This window comes from Hypomesus nipponensis, chromosome 3 (assembly GCF_054491055.1).
Source record: "Hypomesus nipponensis isolate SF chromosome 3, ASM5449105v1, whole genome shotgun sequence".
NCBI classification, from domain to species: domain Eukaryota; kingdom Metazoa; phylum Chordata; class Actinopteri; order Osmeriformes; family Osmeridae; genus Hypomesus; species Hypomesus nipponensis.
Genome location: NC_140363.1, coordinates 6,572,457 through 6,595,101, shown reverse-complemented (window position 1 = coordinate 6,595,101; position 22,645 = coordinate 6,572,457). Strand labels below are relative to the sequence as shown.

The 22,645-nt window shown below is 45.3% G+C and overlaps 1 protein-coding gene and 1 long non-coding RNA gene across 3 annotated transcripts in view; both read left to right on the top strand.

The window, feature by feature from the left end:
* Positions 1-19,551, top strand: part of pxdn (peroxidasin) — a 43,800-nt gene extending 24,249 nt beyond the window's left edge. Inside the window, exons 10-27 of the mRNA XM_084674277.1 lie at positions 734-1,006; positions 1,349-1,624; positions 3,258-3,370; positions 4,241-4,397; positions 4,616-4,724; positions 6,468-6,625; positions 7,889-8,895; positions 9,040-9,536; positions 9,718-9,852; positions 9,965-10,173; positions 13,711-13,825; positions 13,956-14,088; positions 14,352-14,465; positions 14,632-14,821; positions 16,982-17,131; positions 17,321-17,356; positions 18,191-18,414; positions 18,687-19,551. Of these exons, the coding sequence (XP_084530403.1) occupies positions 734-1,006; positions 1,349-1,624; positions 3,258-3,370; positions 4,241-4,397; positions 4,616-4,724; positions 6,468-6,625; positions 7,889-8,895; positions 9,040-9,536; positions 9,718-9,852; positions 9,965-10,173; positions 13,711-13,825; positions 13,956-14,088; positions 14,352-14,465; positions 14,632-14,796 (3,461 nt within the window). The 3' untranslated portion in view covers positions 14,797-14,821; positions 16,982-17,131; positions 17,321-17,356; positions 18,191-18,414; positions 18,687-19,551. The remainder of the gene's footprint in view (positions 1-733; positions 1,007-1,348; positions 1,625-3,257; positions 3,371-4,240; positions 4,398-4,615; positions 4,725-6,467; positions 6,626-7,888; positions 8,896-9,039; positions 9,537-9,717; positions 9,853-9,964; positions 10,174-13,710; positions 13,826-13,955; positions 14,089-14,351; positions 14,466-14,631; positions 14,822-16,981; positions 17,132-17,320; positions 17,357-18,190; positions 18,415-18,686) is intronic.
* A 63-nt stretch (positions 19,552-19,614) lies between these two features.
* On the top strand, positions 19,615-22,248 carry LOC146299587 (uncharacterized). Of its 2 annotated transcripts, XR_014729947.1 has the most exons (3): positions 19,615-19,875; positions 20,728-20,786; positions 21,219-22,248. It is a non-coding gene; the product is annotated as an uncharacterized LOC146299587 (long non-coding RNA). The 2 variants fall into 2 exon arrangements; XR_014729946.1 differs by having other exon boundaries at positions 19,615-20,786.
* Positions 22,249-22,645: the final 397 nt, after the last annotated feature.

The window sequence follows — 22,645 nt, the reverse complement described above, 5'->3', positions numbered from 1 at the left end:
GAGCAAGTTGCATAGTTCAGAGTTGGTGTTATAATGCCTAATGTCAGTGTGGTCATTCCAGAGGTCAAAGGGCAAATAACAGTTTTTTTTTCTCCCACAGAGCAGTTAGCAAAGCCTGCCGTGTTCAATGATGAAAGGGTACCCCCTTGAAACAGACACACGCCCACTCATCCCTTAGTTATTGTATTGTGTCGCTGGGGGAGATGAGCTTGGCTGACCCCGGGTGACCCAGAGGTTGTTGCGTGGGTGACAGAGATCCATCGGTGGACTACCATTTCTCTCAGAGCAAATGTGCATTTCCTGTGGGTGTTTGTGTATGCGTATCCGTGTGAGAAAGAAAGAGAGCGATGAGGCTGTTGACCTCCAGTCCGTTCTGTGTGTACAGTATAGGCCCTCCTCCTCTTTTTTTCTTCTCTGTGTAAGGGTTAGGTTTCCTGCTTCTTCTTAGTGCAGTGGCCAAGTATGGATGGAGTTCAGTGACTCTGTCCATCCATAATTTGTCAGTTCACAAACTGTTCTCCACAGTGCTTGGCACGACACGACATGCGACTTCATCGGCTGCAATTGTCAATCGGAATAAAGATTCATGTCTTCAAATGTAATGTTTTTGTAGCCTCATAACAGATTATTAACGTAGGCCTAAAGGACAACAAGCTCCACAGCTGTTGACAATCCTCCCCCCCCAATTTGCTCCGTTTCCTCAAACCCCCCCTAACCCCTCTCCTCCCTCCAGCTCGGCCCAGCTTCGTGATCCAGCCCCAGAACACGGAGGTGCTGGTGGGGGAGAGCGTGACCCTGGAGTGCAGCGCCACGGGTCAGCCCCAACCCCGCGTCACCTGGACCAAGGGGGACCGCACGCCGCTGCCGGCCGACGCCCGCGTCAACACCACGCCGTCGGGGGGGCTGTTCATCCAGAACGTGGCGCAGGCCGACAGCGGCCAGTACACCTGCTTCGCGTCCAACAACGTGGACACCATCCATGCCACGGCTTACATCATCGTCCAGGGTGAGCGACGCCACCCGTGCTCTCGGTGGGACCCTCTGTGTACCACCGCAGGAGCACTCGCTCTCCTGTCCCCTCGGGACAAATAGGCGCATGACGCAGTTTAGTTGTGTGACTGTGCAATGACAGGCTTCACCCTTTGACCCGGTTTTGTGCTCAGGAGCGGAAGCACTCGAAGCGTATGTGTAGGATGCAGATGCACAATGAAGATTGGAATGTGAGCACTTGGTATCATATATCGTGGAAGCCGATACACAGCCTGCTCAGACGAGCCCAATCCAACGTGTCGTGTGTTTCTTTTTCTCCGCGCTCCCACCCCACCACCCACCCCCCCCCCCTACCCAGCCATCCCCCAGTTCACCATCACTCCTCAGGACCAGTCGGTGCTGGAGGGCCACACGGTGGACTTCCCCTGCGAGGCCGACGGCTACCCGCCGCCCGTCATTGCCTGGACGCGGGGAGGTAGCCCCCTGCCCCTGGATCGCCGCCACGTGGTCCTCTCCAGCGGCACGCTGCGCGTGTCCCGCGTGGCGCCCCACGATGAGGGCCAGTATGAGTGCCAAGCCGTCAGCCCAGTGGGCACGGTCCGCATAGCCGTCCAGCTTAACATCCAGCAGAGAGGTGCGGCAACACCAACTCTTACATTTACATTTAGATGTATTTATATTTTATATTTACATTTGCGGTTATTCTCACGTGTGCTGTGGATGCCATATCATACTGTATACTCACCTAATCATGACTTTCTCTTTTCGAAGCAGGGAAGCTTGATTGCATTATAAGAGGGCTTGTTTCTTCTTCTTGTTTGATGGTTATGAAAGAGCACGTTCATGTGTCGTAAAGATGATAACATGGTTGGGGGTTATATATGACGGCAAGTGCTTCTTTACATAGCAAAATGCAGACTCATATTTGATGCAATTGCAACTACTTAATTGTGATTACACTGTACTTGACTACAAGAAAGAGTAACGGTGTCGGTATGTTCTGAGGGCCTCTGAAAACATCCTGTTTAAGAGGAGGGGAGTGGAGGCCACTAAAACTCTTGAGAGGGTGGGAGTTAGAGACCACTGTCATCTATGTCTAATTTGTCGTTTACATGTGGAAAAGCCTACAATTAGAATGAAACAATGGCCACACCAGAGCATCATGTTGACAGGCAAATGGCTGTGTATATGTGTGTGTGTGTGTGTATGTGCTGCTGTCTGTATTTGTCTGTGTGCGTTTTAAATGAGAGGCTTCACGTAGCCTAGGAGAGCGTGGCAGCCTGTAATCCCTAGATGACAGTGTGTTTTCCATGTAGTAATGGCTGTTAACATGCCCCAAACTACATGTTACCTAATGGCCCCACACTATAAACACCGAAGCCCACAGCAATGCCGTGTGATGGCTTTTTTATGGCAGTGAGGTTTGTCAGCTAACGGCAGCTGGAGAAGGAGAGAGAGAGAGACAGAGAGAGACAGAGAGAGAATGCAGACTAACGAATAGGCTACAAATTGACAAAAGCACAGACAAAAGCATTCACTGATACCCCTTTAGCATCTTGTTACCCTCACTGTACAGTGAATCACATTCTTCTGTCTCCAATTCAGAAGATTACATGATGAAATCTAACACTGATAGAAAGTGAACAGATCCTTTATGTTTAGTCCTTTAGGACTCCCCTCCACACACACACACACACATTCTGCTCACAATGGGGTCTTTTCCTTGAACAGGGAGTGGGAATTTTTTCCTCCAGCCAGTTGGCTAACCACAGGAAAAACTGTCAAGTTCCAACTGAGAAAGGCCTCCCTAGGCCAGCTGGGATGTGATTATATCCATAATTAGTGTGACACATTCTCCTTGGCCAGTGAGATATGACCTCAGAATAGCTGTCACTATGCAAGGGAGAATCTTCAGCTGTTCTTCGTTAATGTGTGTGTGTGTGTGTGTGTGTGTGTGTCTGTCTGTGTGTGTGTGTGTGTGTGTGTGTGTGTGTGTGTGTGTGTGTGTGTTTTGTATCTGTTTTTGTGTCTGAGTCTCCGTCTGTGTGTTAAACTACATGCCATTATGGCAGGTTTAGCTAAAGCTGCATCTGCAACTGTGACTGAAACTGTAGCTCGAACTGCAACTATCGTAACTAGAACTGCCATGACTGTAACTGCGACTGAAGTTACGTCTACTACGACTGTAACTTCACCTTTAGGATGTGACTGTAACTACGGTGAGTGCCGGGTGTGTCATCATTAACACGTTTGTTTTAAATCATCAGTAACGCCTGTTTTCACAAATGCTCCAAGGGACCTGACGGTGGAGTCTGGGTCGGACGTGCAGATTCCCTGCAGCGCTCACGGCCAGCCCCAGCCTGTCCTCACTTGGAACAAGGTTAGACAGCTGGTCGTGCTGGTACTCGTTTACGCTTGCCAATGGCCTCGGCCCATCCACCACTGATAGGGGGAAGGTTTCAGGAATGAACGGGCATATGTAACAGTGGTGGAGTATTTTTGCATTCAGTGGTTGTGACTCATGATTGATGGCGTTTAGATTTGAAAAAGGGTACAAATTGTTGTGGTTTCAGGTAGCAACTATAAAAGGCAGGATAGGCTAGCTTTGCGAACCCGGCTATTTTAGCTGAGTTTGAAAGGATTCAAACCTAAATCTCCCACCCCCTCCCTTCAAAGCCGCTCCTCCAAGACACGTGAACATGCTCGCTGACTACTGCCAGGAAGTAGACAGACACACAAGTAGCTTGTGCAGTCACTGCATTTGGTCCGAATGCAGTCCAATCATTAGTGCCGGTACAACCTTAATGATTGGTCACGTGTATAATAATCCTGCGACGCCACAGATTTCGTATTGATCACATTTTACTGTCAAACCTTTAGTTCTATCGGTTGCTATCAGATGTTAAGTTTATTTCCGCAAATATGACAAAAAGTACTTTCAACAACATTGCCTACCCTGCCTTTAATGAATATCCATTGTTACTGGAAGCTGTCTTATCATGGAGGATATAGTGCAGTCTACATTTACAAACTCCAGACAGAAAACAGGTGTGCGTGTACATGTGAATGTGAGTGTATGAAAACACGTGTGCGTACGAGTGAGTTCATGCATGTACCAGCCTCGTCACCTGCCCAGTCAGCTTTCAGGGTCATGACCTCTTCCCTCTACCACTGTTTCTCATCCTCTTCTCTTATGTTTCTGCTGTGCTCCCCCCTCCCCCCTCCCCCACATGCTGTCTGACCCATCCAGGATGGGGTTCAGGTAACAGAGAGCGGCAAGTTCCACATCAGCCCTGAGGGGTTCCTAGAGGTCAAGGATGTGGGTCTGGCAGACCGTGGTCGCTACGAGTGCATCGCCCGCAACCCCATTGGTTACCAGTCTGTCAGCATGGTGCTCACTGTTCAAGGTATACAGCCAAGTGAATGTTTGAACTGTATTGAGTGCTCATTGGCTCATTCTATTTCCTGCACGTATGTCATTTATCCCCATCCGACATTACTGCACTCTTTTATTCAAGCTGTATTGCTTTAATAAAGCATTGCCTCTCTTTCTCGCTCTTTTTTTCCTGTCACTTTTTCTCTCTCTGTGTGTCTCTCTATCTTATATCTCTACCTCACGCTTTAGTTCCTCCTGTAAGCAGATCCGGCGACACATTTGTTACCTCGTCCATCGAGGAAGCCATACGAAACGTGGACAGCGCCATCGAATCCACCAGGAGGCGTCTGTTTGACGGGTAAGGCCAAGCCCCAAGTGTGCTTCATTCAGAGGGTAGGCGTCAATCAGTCATACAGTTAGCCTAACTGACACTGTTACAAGAGTAAATAGGTCTTGAAATTTGTATATCCTATGCACAAAATCCCCTCTGCAGAGCAGTAGGCGATGACAGACTCGTGTTTTGTTTGAGCTCTGATGTGGTTACCAGGAGTGTGTTTCCTCTAACGCACATGCACGCACATACATGATAGCACAAAGCCATTTGGGGATTTCCAACTTCCACCCAAATGACAAAAACAGATGGAAAACGTACTTCTCTGTGCTTAGAATTACTGTCCTTGTGTTCAGAATCAGAATCAGAATTTGGTTTATTCGCCATGTAGGTTTACACAAACATGGAAATTACTGTGGTAGGAAGGTGCAAACAATAAACATATATGAAAATCTTAAATTAAAAGTAAAAAGGTACAATAGTCTAACAAATTCTAGGAACTAAACAATCTAAAAAGGAAAACAATGTAAAATAAAAATAAAAATAGAATAAGAGTATGAATGGGCAGCATAGTGCAAATAGATCAAGGGGGCTTGTGCGTAGTGCAATAGGTGTCGGATGTGTTATGTTTGTGTGTGCATATGTGTATAACGATCTTTGATGATGATCTATTGAACATTTCTGTCAAAACTTTTGAGGGAATGTATTTAAAGTTATCTAAAGACGTTATTATTTTAATAAAGCTAAACTTAATTTACTCTTTGTGTAAACTACGATATACACTTTTCTTTAATAAAATCTTGTGATTTTATACATGCCACATTGGCATTTAGAACCCCATTTACCATCAACACCATGATGGTATTATTTAGATAGAGTTACATAGTACATCGGAAGGAAATTATAAAAATATTTATATGATGTAATAATTGAAAACCCACAGTAATGCATAATTTATTTATAAATTTGGCTTTTAAATCTAAATAGATAGAGACATAGGTTTCAGAATGACCGTAAGTAAAATAAAGTTTTAATTAAATTGAATTCAAATTTCAATACTTAAAATAATTTTGTATAGCGATGAAACAGCAGCGTCCACCATGTTCATAAACAGCACCATTGGCCATCTGTTTACTTTCCTTCTGGTTGTGCACCAGGGTGATATACTTGGCCAGTGTGGTATTTCTAAAAAGGTCTCTTTGAAACAAGAACTGAAAACAATTACAGCAAGTCTTTAAGAAGAAACTGATTGACAGTCAATAAAAACAAATCTATACAACAAAGCACCTTAGAAATATTACTAAAAGTTTACACCTGGGGTCTGCGGGTACCCCAGTCGGCAGGGTGAAATAATCCAATTGATGATCCACAAGACATTTACGTAAATGTAAGTTGTAAAAATGAAGAAATGCCACAGCTGGTGAGGGTTAGGATTAGTGGATGGTTGGTTACATCTAAAGACTTGTACAGAAATTGTACTTGTGATAAAACATTTTTTTTGTTGTTTGGTGGTTGACGGAGGGACATAAGCAATGTCAGTACCCATCCAACGTATCTCAATCAAGCTTTTTCATGGCAATTACAGTGCTGTCATGAGAAGGCAGCGTATCAACGTGTTGATCTTATATGGGAGAGTGAGAGCACGTTTACACAGTGTGATCTCTGAAATCCGATGTCAGGACAGCCAGACCGTGATGAGATGCCTTCTCTCTCCACAATCTCTCTCTCTCCCTTGCTCACTCTCTCTCTCTCTCTTCCTCCCACCCTCAGTCAGCCCCGATCCCCAGGTGAGCTTCTGGCCCTGTTCCGTTACCCCCGGGACCCCTACACCGTGGAGCAGGCTCGCGCGGGGGAGATCTTTGAGCAGACACTACTCCTCATCCAGAACCACGTCAACCAGGGACTCATGGTGGACACCAATGGCACAGGTGAGAGCCGCACACACATACACACCCAGTTACGGCTCTTACATGTAGGCGTCATGCATGTAGGTCCCGTTATCAAATCATGTGTTGGTTTTTCACAGACTGGCCTGAGATAAATGAATTCAATGCAGATGACACATTACAAGTAGTTTCAGACCAAACATTACTTCATCACTGCTCCCTAGTGGATGACTACATTTGGAGACTGAGTGCTAATCTTTTGAAAGAAATAGTAGCCGATGTCACAAACCCTGCTATTTTCTCGGGCTTTACTCCATCACTGTGAGCATTATCAGGCCTCACGTCCTTCCCAACATCTGCGTGTCATTTCCTGTTCTCACCGACCAGGGGGCCAATGAGATGACCACAGCTCGACACGACTCATAAAACCTTTTTACGACCTCATGTCCTCATGACGCTCCCTGGCCCGCTAATGTGATCAGCGGTCTCGGGTGAACCTCCGTCCGTGATTTTGTGAGGGAGTGGAGGCCGGTTGGGGTTGGGGTATCCAATGACCCAAATAATCCCCACATGGTAATGGTTTAATAGGCCTAAGGCGGAGGTGGCAGTGAGCAATTGGGAGATTATTATGGTCTTGAGTTGGACACTGTGAAAGATACGGTTAGAGAGAGAGAGAGAGAAAGAGAGAGAGAGAGAGAGAGAGAGAGAGAGTTAGGCTCGGAAAGGCTGAGAAAAGTGATGGAGAGAAAGAGAGAGAAGGCAGTGACTAAAAGAGGAAGAGATGGAGTGTTTTCATATGTTATGAAAACAGCCAAGTGCTCATTGTTGCCCTGGCCCCTCAGCCTGCCCACAGAGGGTTTTCTCTCTGTCAGCAAAAAACAATGAAGTCTGTTTGGACTGTTGCCATGTGACTTAGATCAGTCACACACACTTTACACTCACACACACGCAAACTCAATTACACATTTTGTGTCTACTGATAGCCAATTCCTCAAGTCATCAAGCTGGCAAACCACACCTCTCTGCACACTGTACAGACGTGCAGCGTACACACACGGATGCACACAATCATAGAGCCCTTGCTTGTTTCTCACTCTCCTCCCTCACTCTCTCTCTTTCTCCCTCCCATTTGAACTCTGTCAGGATATATTGCCGAAATGTTGAGCTTTCTATATTTAAGTTTAAATGATCAAGGCCTCTGCCTCTGTTTCTGGCCTGTTTCGTTCTCAAATATATTCAGATAATATACAAATAAATACTTATGTATTGTCCATACTCCCCCCCCCCTTCCCCCCCCACACTCAGCTTTCCGCTACAATGACCTGGTGTCCCCCCACTTCCTGGATGTCATCGCCAACCTCTCAGGATGCACCGCGCACCGCCGCATCAACAACTGCTCCGACATCTGCTTCCACCAGAAGTACCGCAGCCACGACGGCACCTGCAACAACCTGCAGCACCCCATGTGGGGAGCCTCCCTCACTGCCTTCGAACGGCTCCTCAAGTCGGTCTACGACAACGGCTTCAACCTCCCGCGTGGCGCCACCGAGCGCTTCCACAACGGCCACCGCCTCCCACTCCCCCGGCTGGTGTCCACAACGATGATTGGCACAGAGACCATCACCCCCGACGACCGTTACACGCACATGCTGATGCAGTGGGGTCAGTTCTTGGATCACGACATGGACGCCACTGTAGCCGCCCTCAGCCAGTCGCGTTTCTCCGACGGCCAGCTGTGCACGCAGGGCTGCACCAATGACCCGCCGTGCTTCCCCATCCAGTTCCCGCCCAACGACCCTCGCCAGCTGCGCAGTGGCACGCGCTGCATGTTCTTCGTGCGCTCCAGCCCCGTGTGCGGCAGCGGCATGACGTCCCTCCTCATGAACAGCGTGTATCCACGGGAACAGATCAACCAGCTGACCTCCTACATCGACGCCTCCAACGTTTACGGGAGCTCGCGCCACGAGTCGGAGGAGGTCCGCGACCTGGCCAGTCAACGCGGCCTACTTCGCCAGGGGATCATCCAGCGCACGGGCAAGCCCCTCTTGCCCTTCGCCACGGGGACGCGCACCGAGTGCATGCGGGACGAGAACGAGAGCCCCATCCCCTGTTTCCTGGCCGGCGACCACCGGGCCAACGAGCAGTTGGGGCTGACCGCCATGCACACCATCTGGCTCAGGGAGCACAACCGCGTGGCCAACGAGCTGCTGCGTCTTAACCCCCACTGGGACGGGGACACCATCTACCACGAGGCGCGCAAGATTGTGGGAGCCCAAATGCAGCATATCACCTATAGCCACTGGCTGCCTAAGGTAAGATTGATGATGTCTCTCTCGCATTTGGGATTTCCGTTCTGAAGTAAAGGTGATTTTGAAGAAGCTCAAACTCTCTAAACTGGAGATCTGGAAGAGTAGCGTAAAGAGGTTTGACGATCTTCCTCTCCACTGTCCTGTCAGGTGCTGGGCGATGCCGGCGTGAAGCTGCTGGGCGAGTACCGGGGCTACAACCCCAACGTCAACGCGGGCATCCTCAACGCCTTCGCCACGGCCGCCTTCCGCTTCGGACACACCCTCATCAACCCCATCCTCTACCGCCTGGACGAGCACTTCCAGCCCATCCCTCAGGGCCACATCTCGCTGCACCGCGCCTTCTTCTCGCCCTTCCGCATCGTCAACGAGGGCGGCATCGACCCGCTGCTCCGCGGCCTGTACGGCGTGGCGGGCAAGATGCGCGTGTCCACTCAGCTGCTCAACACGGAGCTGACGGAGCGGCTCTTCTCCATGGCGCACGCCGTGGCTCTGGACCTGGCCGCCATGAACATCCAGAGGGGACGCGACCATGGAATACCGCCCTATAATGACTACCGGGTGTACTGCAACTTGACGTCAGCGCAGACGTTTGACGACCTGCGCAATGAGATCAAGAACCCGGCGGTCCGGGAGAAGCTGCAGAGGTAAGAATGTGGGTGAAGATGTTGGTTCGTTGATAGTACAGGACTTGCAAGATCACCACAACGGGTGGGTGATGTTCGCAAGAGCAATAGAGAAGGATGTAGCTCAATGAAGCTGGTTGGATAACGATAACCGAATGGCTTGCCTGTTTTTCGACCTCTTTTTTTCTCTCTGCACGTCCAGGTTGTACGGTACCCCTCTGAACGTGGACCTCTTCCCCGCCCTCATGGCAGAGGACCTGGTCCCTGGCAGCCGACTGGGCCCCACCCTCATGTGCCTGCTGGCGGCCCAGTTCAAACGCCTCCGCGATGGAGACAGGTACGTGAGACCCCCCCGACGCCGCCAACAATAGAAAGATCAGCCCCCCACACACACACACGCCCCTGCTCTTCTCCCTCATCCCTCCCTCCTTCCCGACCCGCCCTTCTAGGTTCTGGTACGAGAACCCGGGCGTGTTCACGCCGGCCCAGCTGACGCAGCTGAAGCAGGCGTCGCTGACGCGCGTGCTCTGCGACAACGGCGACAACATCACGCGAGTCCAGCAGGACGTGTTCAGCGTGGCCGAGCTGCCCCATGGCTTCGGCAGCTGCGACGACGTGCCCAAAATGGACCTGCGGATGTGGCAGGACTGCTGCGAGGGTAAGCCGCACCCCGCCGCCAACCATCCTCCATATCCCATATTCACTGTGCCTCCTACTCTTTTCCGGGAGGTTACTACTTCAATTGGGGGCAGTTTGTGGTAACTAATAAACTTTATTGAACTGGATGGGATTCATGATAAGACTTTATTTATATAGCACATTTCATACAAGAATTATAGCTCTACATAAAGTGCTTTACATAAAATCTATAAAAACAATATTATACGTAATAAAAGTAATAAAACCCTTTTGAACACATGCCGCAGTCTGTGCGGTAATCCAGAAAACACGAGCCGCAGTCTTTGCGGTATCTTGAGTCACAGTCTTTGTGGTTTTCCAATATAATTAAAAATTTCTAAGTATAACGTGACTAAACAAAACCCAAGCTCAGGCCTTTTTTGGGGGGGAGCACAGAAATAGATTTTTAGGAAGAATATGGCTGGTTTTAATACTTCTAACACAAGTTTTGTTTGTAACCATGCCTTTTACCATGCTATTTGCTGTTTATAATGACCGGTATGTTTAATAAAATAGCATGGTGGCTGTCCGAGCATAGCTTTTCTTTGGGAAAGTCACTGAGCTGTTCCATCACAAGGGAATTAATTAGGGGAGGGGGGGATCTGTGCAGGGCCCATGTCCTTGCAGGAGGCTGTTTGAATATTCTGTTCTGTTCCATGGGAGGTTGTTTGGGATGCGTCAGTCAGCTTAGACACAACAGGGATAGGGAATGAAACTTGACTGGTGGTCAAGAGCACGTGACTGATGTTTGCTGTTAGTAGTCGAGACCCTCTACAGTTTGGGTGGAGTCCGTCAGCTTGAAAACGGTCTGAACAGTTCAAGAAGACATTGAAAGTATCGATAAATCTCTGAATCGACTAAAGGCTTCTTTTCCTCTGCGAAGACATGCGATCGGTCCACTGATGAATGTTTTATAAGTATTTCAGTGCCAGTTTTTTTTGTGCAGGATATCAAACGAGCCAGTGTGGATGATGATCGGGGGGTTGTTTGGTTTATTGTTGAAGATTGTTTGTACCTCTGACGACAGTTCCTCGACAGATGGTACTAGGCCAAATACTTTCTGTCTTTGCCAGTTTAGCATGTGCTATCATGGCATCTCCATTCAAGATAGTGGCCATCTGTGGTGTCGTGTTTGCATTTCCAACGTTTGCCTTATCAGTAGCTACGGAGGCAGTTCTTAGTTTATTTGGGTTAGCAGTGATAGCACCTCGGGCTAGACCAAGGTTAGTCACTGTGTCAGTGCAAGCAGTAGATTACATAGGGCTAGTGCTAGCAGGGATAGCTCTTCCTGTGCTGACGTGTGTGTGTGTGTCTGTGTGTCTGTCTGTGTGTTTGTGTGTCGGTCTGTGTGTGTGTGTGTGCTGAATGACTGGGCACTGTGTGTATAATACTTTTTTTCTGTAGGGAGAATTGTTCACCGGCTTTCAATTTTTGGGGGGATTTGGCACTGAACATGGTTTCTTTCAACTGGACTACCACAACACTTACCTCAAGACATCCGTCTCTTATAAGATACGGTTGTTCAAATTACTAGGAGACTGTAAACTTCAATATTGTGTTTCTGATCACTACAATTAAATAATTCCATCAAGCTCAATCTTGGCTGACCTTGCAAATGAAGCAAGTTGAAATGTCTTCATATAGGGCATTTCAGAATGTTTGTAAACAAAAGGCACCAAGATACTTCCGGGTGGCAGAACGTGAGCGGCTTCCACTGAAGAGACCCAGCCGGCTACTGTAAACATAGTTACATAGTTAAAAACATTGTGAAATGAAACAGAACAGAAATAAAAATTGCCACATTATTGTTTTCTCATGAGTACAAATATAAAGCCAGAGTGATCAAATTGACCAGGTCAAATGAATACACAAATTACTTTAGTAGTGTAAGAGGCTAGATATAACAATTATTTTGTTTGTGTCAGGCTACAGTCGACGGTGGGTCTCCCTTCCAAGCAATTTACGAGTGGTGCCATTGGCTTTTGCCACCCGGAAGAACGTCTATTATTGTTGTGACGTCATGGTGAAGAGGTCTATTGAGAGGGGCAACACACCCGCTGTCACTCGTGTGACATAACAAGGCTTGCATTTACAGATAAAGTGCAGTTCCATTATACTGAGGCCCAAGATGCACTTCTGGAGTTGAAACCAAGATGTTTTGCATTCCACCAGAAGGTTCCATTGACAAACCGCTAGTGCCTGACTGGAGAGGGTACCCCTACCAGTATAAGACATTCCAATGGGTGTTTGTCTCACCCAGTTGGCATACTGTAACATGTAGTTACTTGTAGGAGAAGCATAGCCTCAAGTAATTCATCACCATTGAGTTGAAATTAGACTCTGGTGTCATGGTCTATATTGCTGCTGGGTGGATTCACATAGCAGAGGGGTCATGGAGCCAGACTATTTAGTACCTACAGAGAGACACACTCGAGTGTTGCACACACCAGGCTCACATCTACACACATTCAGGCTTACACACACACACACACAAACACATCATTTTATAATTGTAATGGGGCAGATCAAGAAGGATTGACTGAATTCAATTACCGGGTCCATTACTGTAACTGTCATAGGAACACACATACAATCTGTTGCTGATGTTTGGGGATTTCTGGCCATCGTTAAAATGAGCAATTGATTTTAAGTACCTCAAACCATTAGTTGACCTCAAAATAACTTGAATTAAATTGACCTTAGTTTATTCTGACCTTATGAACTTAAGAGCCAGACAAACAATGTGATTCAATAAGAAGCAGCCATCTGTATTGTTTTGCTCTGTGTTTCAGGTTTATGGTCTGTCATTTTCTTATCGGTCTTTCCTACATCCCTCCAACGCTCATCTGCACTCTTTCTTAGAGAAAAGCCGGTAATGATTATAACAAGGGAGTATCCTGCTCGTGCTCGGACAGATGAGGACACAGGGTTAGAAGGAGCCGTAGGTCTCTCTCTGCCGTATGTGTGTGTGTGTGTTTGTGTGTATGTGCGAGTGTGTGTGTGTGTGTGTGACAAATGGTGGACCGATTCATTCTTTCTTTATGGAGAGGAGAGGGGTCTTTCCCTAAGATATATTACAGAACAGCTAATTACAGGGTGAAACTCTGTAACTGTCTTCTCTCCATTGTTTTAAAGGGGTTTCGTAACTTAATGCTTTTCAGATTCTCAGCAGTCTGTCAGTGTGTGTGTGTGTGTGTGTGTGTGTGTGTGTGTGTGTCACCAGACCTGTGTCATAGGTCCGTCATAGCTGGTCTCTGATGGGTTTAGAAATAGGGACGAAAGAGCTTCTTCAGGCACACACACACAGGGCACTATTTTAACGATCTGAAATGCAAGTATCAAACGCAAAACGCAAGCAACTTTGTGGGCGGGACTCACAAAAACAAATGCATCACATGTGCACTTGATCATTCACTCTTCTATAAAGTAAAGGACTACTCTGCTCTACCCTACTTGATTCTACTCTACCACAGGAAAAATCCGTTTAGAGAAATAGTTCCACATCTTTTTTCCCCAGACTGTCGGACTAAAGGTCAGTTCAACGCCCTGTCCTACCACTTCAGAGGACGCAGGTCGGTGGACCAGAGCATGGCAGAGGAGAGGCCGTCCAACAGCCTACCTGAGGAGAGCAGGTAAGACCGAGACAGGTCCATGTGTTCCGCAGTAACACGTTCCAAATCATGTTGTACCTCTTCAATGTCATGTGAAGGCTTTCTGCAGCAATAAGATGGGATTGGGTTGGTTTCTTTTCTTCCAACGCAGCCCCGTGGAAGACATCTCTGGGAATCTTGTGAATATCACTGCGCCCTCGAAATCCAGCACTGAGCCCTCACTAAATGACTTCCAGGACTTTGTCTCAGACATGCAGAAGACTATCACTAGTTTACGCAAGCAGGTATGTATGTGTGGGTAGCGTTGAACAAAATGTTCTTCTATCTGTTTTTGTTTGGCAATGGGTTTGACTTCACCCCTCACACTTATACGCATACAAACATTTGCACACACACACACACACACTGCGAACAGAGAAAACACATTTGGAAAGTTGACAAATCCACCAGGGTGGATTGAGAATTTCAGGCAAGAGAGACAGTTGTGGACATGAGTAGTGTTTTTGACTAACCCACACACACACACGCACACTGTCCTTTCCTTCAGATTAAAAGACTAGAAGCCCGTCTGAGTAAGACAGACTGCACTGACAAGGAAGGCCGGGAGCGATTGGACAGCGAGAGGTGGAAGGAGGACCCCTGCTCCACATGCGAGTGCAAAGTATGTGTCGCTCGCTCTAACACACACATCTACACACTTATTTGATTGAACATGTATTCATTTCGCAGAAGCTTTCATCCAAAGCAACGTCCTCAATGTTTCTCTCCTCTAATATAAGACATAGATGAGATCCCTGACCTCTCTCTCTTTCTCTCTGCCCCCACAGAATGCCCAGGTTACATGCTTCATAGAATCGTGCCCGGTCGCGGCATGCCAGCGGCCTGTGAAGCTAAAAGGCTCATGTTGTCCAGTGTGTCTCCACCAGGACCAGGACATGGGGAGCAGCGAGCGAAGCAATGGGCACCAGGAAGAAAGTACACGCCACGTATAATCCTCAGGACCCGACCCACACCCTAGTGTGTGAGAGAGAGAAAGAGAGAGGGGGGTAATGAAAGAAAGAGAGAAGTATAGACTCAAAAGGTGGCCCGCGCTGTAGCCACCTACATCCAATTGCCTCGTTTTTTTTTTTTTCATTTTTTTTTTCGTTTTTTATTCCTCTTTTTGTTATTTTGGTTGTTCATTTTGATTGCCCTCTCCCATGGTCAACTGTCCGAGGCTCAGTTTTAAAGTCACTGGCAACTGATGAGACCAGTAGTTAGTTACCCGTCTGCCACTGAGAGGATGAATGGAAAAAAGATGGATGGATGGATGCATGGGATGGATGGAATGATGGACAATACTTCCTTCCTGGCCAGGCCTCTCCAGCACTGTCTGTCTGTTTCTAGAGGCCTTTCAGGTGTTTCTGCAACCCAAAACGTCTCCCTTTAAACATGGGGCGATAAAAAGTGGGAAAATGCCCTAAGGAGGAGCAGGACCTAGGAAGTAAACAAACCATCGGCGGCCATGTTGTCTTACAAAAGCTTTCTCAGGTTAGAGATGTCGAAAAACTGGTGCTACCAAACCCACTTTTTTCTCCTCAAAATGTTACTAAATTCAAACCTTAAAAGTATTGTTTTTTTTGTTTGTTTTGTTTATATAACAGTATGCAACATATATACACTCATTATGTGCCTTTTCATGGTAAACCACATTTGAGAGAATAATTTTTTATCGCTCTAAAGAACATTTTATGTACAAATTGAGTTACTTGCTTGTTACTTAACGTTTAAGGTGCTTAATATCATAATTATGAATATGTATTTCTCCTTTATTTGTATCAACTGACTGCTTACATATGAAAATAATGTGAAGCCCTACAAAACATCTTTTGTAATGCAAAAATACTATCTACTGATGACCATTTCCTTCTCCAACTGCAGCTGTTGGTCAACAAACATCTGGTATTATTTACATATGTTCTCCCCTCAGTAAATATTCGATTGGTCTGCATTAAGGAGAGATTTCCCTCCACAGACTGACTCATCAACCATATCAAACCACACTCATGAGGCCCGAGAGATATTTCATTTTGTGCTCTAAAACGGCTCAAAATATGTTTTTACCACTTGTACCAGTATAGTCTGTCTTCATGGTAAATATGATACACATACTAGTAGTCATGTTATACTTACTGATGATCAATCCTGCAGGTCGGTTGGACATTTTGATTGTACACTTACCCACTGCAGTGTTCACTTCCATTGTGGCCTTTGTTTTCCTGATTAGTTTAGCTGATAACTGAGACATTGAAGGCATGCACCCCTACCCCCTCCTACTCTCCTACTCACTCCCCCAGATCAAGTTTTACAGAAGGACACCCTCTCATGCGTTCCTTTCCCAAATGTTCACCCCTCATCATATGCTACTTCCACTCTTTTATTGCCTGTGTGATATGTGCCCGTCTGTGCCTGTGTGTGCACGTGTGAGGGTGTGAATATCTGTTTGCATACATCATGTTCTCTAACCACACCTCAGCACGTCCTTATCTGTTGATCCGGGTGAGAGACATTGTTTGGCTCTCGTCTCTGAGTTTTTTGGGGGGGCGATACAGAGAGGTCATTATGCCGCAGTACTGCACAGAACCTCTGACCATAACTCCATAACTCCATAACTCCTTCTTTAATGAAAGCCAGATGAGGAGAGGCAGCGGGAGTGAAGACGTCAATCAAACAACCGGCTCCAATTTCAGTTGTTGATAGTTCTGTTGTTGGTCGTCAGAAAGACAAGATTCAGATTCCCCACTGCATGGGCCCACTCAAACATGCTTTCTGCTTTTATACCCATTGCGACTCTTCATCATTGTGTGTAGTGACGACTCTTCCACTCTCAACTATATAGCATCTTCATAATGTATATATATATATATATATATATATATATATATATATATATATGAGGATGAAAGTGATAGAGACTGTTGAGTGACCTACCATCCTTCCTTTTGATTTCATTATTCTTCCGGTGCTCATTTCTCTTTTTTTAGGCATAGTTGTATGTGTGTATGTCTGAAGTGTTTGAAGTGTTTCAATACAGTATGTTCTGACTGATCACACTGTAACCTGAAAAATCTGTCACTGTATTTAGCAACATCTAGTTACATCTGTCATTTTCCTTAACATTTTCTCTTTTTCTGCCAGAACATCTTCCTTCCTCTGGCTCCACCCAAAATAAAACATCCCACTGACAATGGAATGCACTGCTCTGCAAGACCCAACAGGCTTTTCTTTTTTACTGACACTGTTCCAAAACGAATGGTCAAAACGAAATACCTATCTGACAATTGTATTGTACGTTTGCCAAATAATTGTTTGCACTGTAATGTATGCCTCTCGACAATAATAAAATAGGCCTCATTTGAATTACAATTCTATTACCATTCTATTTAGGCCTGTGAAAATCTCACCTTACTTAATGCTTAACAGTCTGTCCATGGCTTCGTTTGAATTAAATACTAAACTGTATCCTTACCTCTGCAGTTGATACGCTGAATTTGAGCCAACACAATTACACAGGTGAAAGCATCTACATTGTGTTCAACCACACAACTGACATGTTTCCATATAACATCAGTGATTAGACAAGTAAAAAATGTTGGGGGATTTTAGAAAAGTCTAATACGGCCTATTAGTAATTAGGTTGAAACTCCTTGTGTGTACTGTGTCTTAAAATATAAGTGAAGTAAACCAGTCTTAAATAATTAGTTCAATTTCATTTTTATCCTTGAACAATTTTTTGGGGGGATTACTATAAATTACGATAAATACCTTTTACCCCAAAGCACTTGGACAAATATGGTTAGGTTACCCCAAAACATGTCAGTACAGTGACACCATTGTGTATAAATGAATCCAGATTAATGCCAACCAGTAGACAATGGCTGTGTTTTTGAATGTTTTTGTAATGGGATAGTATCAACTTTGAAGTGTTACTATACTAGCCAAAATACTGGTGGACTCCGGGGGCAGTGTCACCCCACAAGGTGCACCCTTGGTTGAAAAAAGCATTGCTAGAGTGCCCTCTAGAGTGGCAAAAACTCGAGCAAGTGGCCTATTGGCTACTCTTCACTTTTTTTTGAGTGCTCTCTAGCATGCCCCTTAATATAATAAATGGTGATGATGTGCCCCACAGAGCCAGACAAGTTGGGTTTTCCGCTAGAGAGAACAGTGTTTGTGTGTTTGCATCTTAGTACGTTCTGTCTCATCTCTTTTGAGGATCTCACATCTGTCATCATACTATGACATTCATGTGGACATGGCTGACATTGGTTAGTTGCCCAAACTGTAAGTTATTTCTCTCTCGTTCTCTTCTTCCTCCATCCCATCCCTTTTGTTTTCGCTCGAATGAAGGGCTCCCTCCACCCTCCAATGGGCAGAAGAAGCTGACCTCGTGGCCAGAGAAATCAAGGAAGGAATGAAGGGCTGCAGAGTGAAAGAGGAAACATGGTTTCCAGCTGGAACGGATCAAAGGCTGCATTTCCTCTGGTCAGGAGAAGCCATTATCACCATGACAACGTGGGACCAACCCTCACCGAAGCCGAGGTTGTCCTTTGTTAGATCATTAGATATAGAAGGTACACACACGCCTTATGTACAGTGACACCCGACATACACTCACACATAATCAATAATTCTGTGTAGAACCTGTGTGAAAGCCAGAGAGAGAGGGGAACTCCCAGCTGATTGAAGACGGAAGTGAGGGTGTGGTTCCCTATTTTTCCTCCAAAATAGGGAATGGAGGGGTGAAATGGATATGTATAACTTATATGTAATCAGGATTACTTCTACGTTTGTGTGATTAGGATATAATGCTATTCTATATTTCATTTCATGATTTGTCTTGTAGTTCAGAGTCCAGAGGACGATGTACACGGGTATCTGGCTGGCCTAAAAGAGTTTAGGCTTACCAGGAGCATGCACCTCAGCTGCCAAAACCTGGGGACTGGAAAACAAGTCGCAAAAATAAGTCGAACTGGAGAAGAGCGCCTGTTAATGGAAAATGACTATGTAAAAACAACTGCATTGACTGCTGTCATTGCTGATATTGTGATTGCCACAGAGAATGAAAACATAGGTCCACTGCCAGTGTTTACGGAATAAGACACTCAGGGCAATTATGTAAATACCTGCTAGGAGTTCTTAGAGGCCAACAAACCTCTCAGGGATAAAAAAAAAAAAAATTGAAATAAAGACTGACTCAGAGTTGCTCCCCATCAATAATAAGTTCATAAAGTGATGGGCCACACTACTGATGTGTGTTTTTGTTTCCAGTTTCTATTTAAATTGGTATAATTTAAGATTTGTGGGTCAGGTCTACTCCTTTCATGCCAACTCCTTACAAGGATTACAAAACCCACACCAACACACAGACAAGGTCACAATCTCCGGGCTACAGATCAGACACACCTGTTACCAATTTCAATCAGACGCACACACACACAAACCACTTTTTAGAAGATACTGCTCATTCATACAGACTTCTGCAACTGCAATGTAGGCTCAGATGTACATACTCTGATTTAGCAAGCCTTTAAGGATGATCACAATTCTGGTTCCAGACTCTCTTGACTGTTTTGGGGGTATTCTGGTTTAAAGATATCCTGTTTGCTGATCACCCGACCTGTTTTTGCCTGCCTTGACTTTGAACCTGCCTGTCGCATTGGATTTGTTTACTGGGCCTTGTTTAATAAACTGTTTCACCTGCAACTGCAGCCGTCTCCGCCTCAAGTAATACCATGGGATTAAACTGTGCTTTCTTTTACAGTACAGTTTTAGTTTGCTTACTGAGTAAATTGTCATGCTTTACTTAGTAAAGTTGTGGAACATGTTTCATTATGATGTCATGGACAGTGGAATATTCTAGTACAAAGGATATGGTAAGATCATAGTAATACCTATCACAGCTTTATTTTTATGTACAATTTCAGCGTACTTACTGAGGAAATTCTTAAAACATCTGCAAGAACGTACCCAGTGTTTAAGATGTACCATGGTAGTAGAGGAAAACTGTTCCTGCGGAGGTAGTTACCAGCCAGGTAAGTAAATGGGTGTAACCATGATAATTAACTACATAAGAAAAAGTAATTTATTGGAAGTATTGTCTTAATTTCTAGAAAGTAGATAATAACACTCGGACTGTTACCAACATGAACCTTGGATAACTACAGGGTAATAGTGGAGGAGTAATTTAGCTGTCGTTTGTAGTTACCTACTTACTACTAGTGAAAAATATCCAATAATATACTTTAACTAACCATACATCTATATATCTCCAGAGTAAATACAATACTTTTAGTTACAGTATACCTACTTACTACCAGTGGTAATTACACAATAATAAACAAACATTTACCAGGTAAATACCTTGTGCTGTGTTTCTCTTTCTCTGTCTGTCTAAATACTCCCTCAGTGTTTGGGTTTGTTTACCAAAGGTGCCAATGACCATCAACAGTTCTGGAGGTCAGAGGTTTATTTCATGTGGAACAGCAGAAAAGCAGGACTCATTGTTGAAACATCTGTTTTCCATTTACCCAGACACCCATACACACACGCACACTCTATGGGTGTGACCATGTTCCCACTCTTATGTAACTCAGTTGTCAAATGGGTTCTGTGGAGGATCCATTGTCATCGATGAACCAGACATGTTGTTTAGTTTGCAGGCACAAAACTCTCACCAACAGGAAGCACAGAGGGATCCAAGCAGAAATGTCAAACAGAAACTCCTACAATCCCTCTGTCAAACAGACATGCCTTCCGGAATGGAAAGCTAGGGAACATGCATCACCCTTCCTTAAAAACAATCGGGCAGCACATGGTATGTCGACTTGGAATGAAAAAACATGCTCCTCGCTTTTTCTCAATCTTCTGAAACATTTCCTCTGCAGAACCTTTCTGGGACCTGGGCCAAGTATGACAATGAGGCCATGCAGTTCCTGTTCATCTGGTGGGTGATTGCGTTTGATAGAAGGGGCCTACCTATCACCTATACGTAGACACAGTCATCCAAAATGACACATACAGTACTTTACTTCACATTCCGCACCCATACATACACACACAGAGAACTGACTGGAAACTCATGCAACTATAGATACACACACATATTTCCCATTGTTAAAATTTGTCCAACAGCTATGGAATAATGAAGGTGAGTACCATGCAAATGTTTCATAGAGGGACACCTGTCTAAAATATATGTCCAATAGGTGTCCCAGAACCTTGGAAAGCGCTTTAGTGAAGCCGCTTTTGGGGTCACGTGCCTGTGTCTTTTAAGAGTGGGAGTAGATGCTGCCCAGTGATAGAAATGTATTGTTCAGTGTTAGAGCATTGGACTGCAGATCAAGGTTGCATGTTTTTTTTTTTTTTTTACATTTAGCAGACGCTCTTATCCAGAGCGACTTACAGCAAGTACAGGGACATTCCCCCCGAGGCAAGTAGGGTGAAGTGCCTTGCCCAAGGACACAACATCATTTTGGCATGGTGGGGAATCGATCCGGCGACCTTCTGATTACTAGCCTGACTCCCTCACCGCTCAGCCATCTGACTCCCTCACCGCTCAGCCATCTGACTCCCTCACCGCTCAGCCATCTGACTCCCTCACCGCTCAGCCATCTGACTCCCTGTTTAACTCCCTCCGTTACATTGCTTTGGACAAAAACATACATGCTAAATGAAGGAAATAAATGATAAATGAAAGAACAAAACGAGGGACATGAGCTCACTGAGAGTCAGCGGACAACTGTGTGGCATGTAATGTCATGGCTGTTCGAGATGTTGCTCTATGGATAAATGAATGTCTTCACAGCTTTGTCCTTTCACACGAAAAGAAAACAAAAGGTTCAAACAAAAGGTTTGGTCGCTGACATGCCTCCTAGTGGACATAGCTTTGAAACATGCATGTTGGCTTATAGAACGCAGTGCAGTATGTGAACAATGCCACATGCATAGTTTTCGCGTACGTACATACAGGTATGAGACTGGAGTATATTGAGGTCATAACCTGTACATAATTGTTTCCTCAGCTCCTTCACCGTCTCACCATTCCTCTCAAAAGGTACCTTGTAGAGTTGCTTTATTGTCATCTGAGTAATCTTCAGCACTATATCGTTAGTGGAGATCCTGACGGTGTTGACATTTTGAAGATGTCATCTTGTATGACTGCACTCTGAATATCTTTCAGTCCAATAGCTTTGTTTGCTGTTTGTTGTTTGCTGCCAAAATTACAACTGTCAAGTTATTTTTGAGTAGTGAAATCTGATCTTCTGCCACCACCAGGGGGCAGATGCTCAGTCCTGGACTGGATATCCAGCACACTAAAGTCAATGTGTTGTACATATATTCTGAGACGTGCATTGGCTAAGTTTACTGGAATACTAGTGTGAAGGAATAAATCAGTTTAAAAAGCAGATTCAGACTTTTTTCATGATCTTTCTACTACCACTCTTGGCAGTACTTCCATTCTATCTTCTAGAATGTTTGGTTTTCAACCTTAAAAAGGGTTCAAGGCAAGATAGGCAAGTTTTAGCTTCAGTTTGAAAGGATTTTAACAAAAATATCCCACCCCCTCCCTTAAAAGCCACCCCTCCAAAACACATGAACACGCTGCCTGACTACTGCTGAGGTACAGACAGACAGACAAGTAGCCTGTCCAATGATTGCATTCGGTCTGAATACTGTCCAATCATTAGTGCCAGTCTGACTTTACAGTCCTGTGACGCCCACACATATCAAAATGATTTTACTGTCAAACCTTTCGATTTATCGGTTGCTATAAGGATGTACAAAGTCCACATAGGGATGATA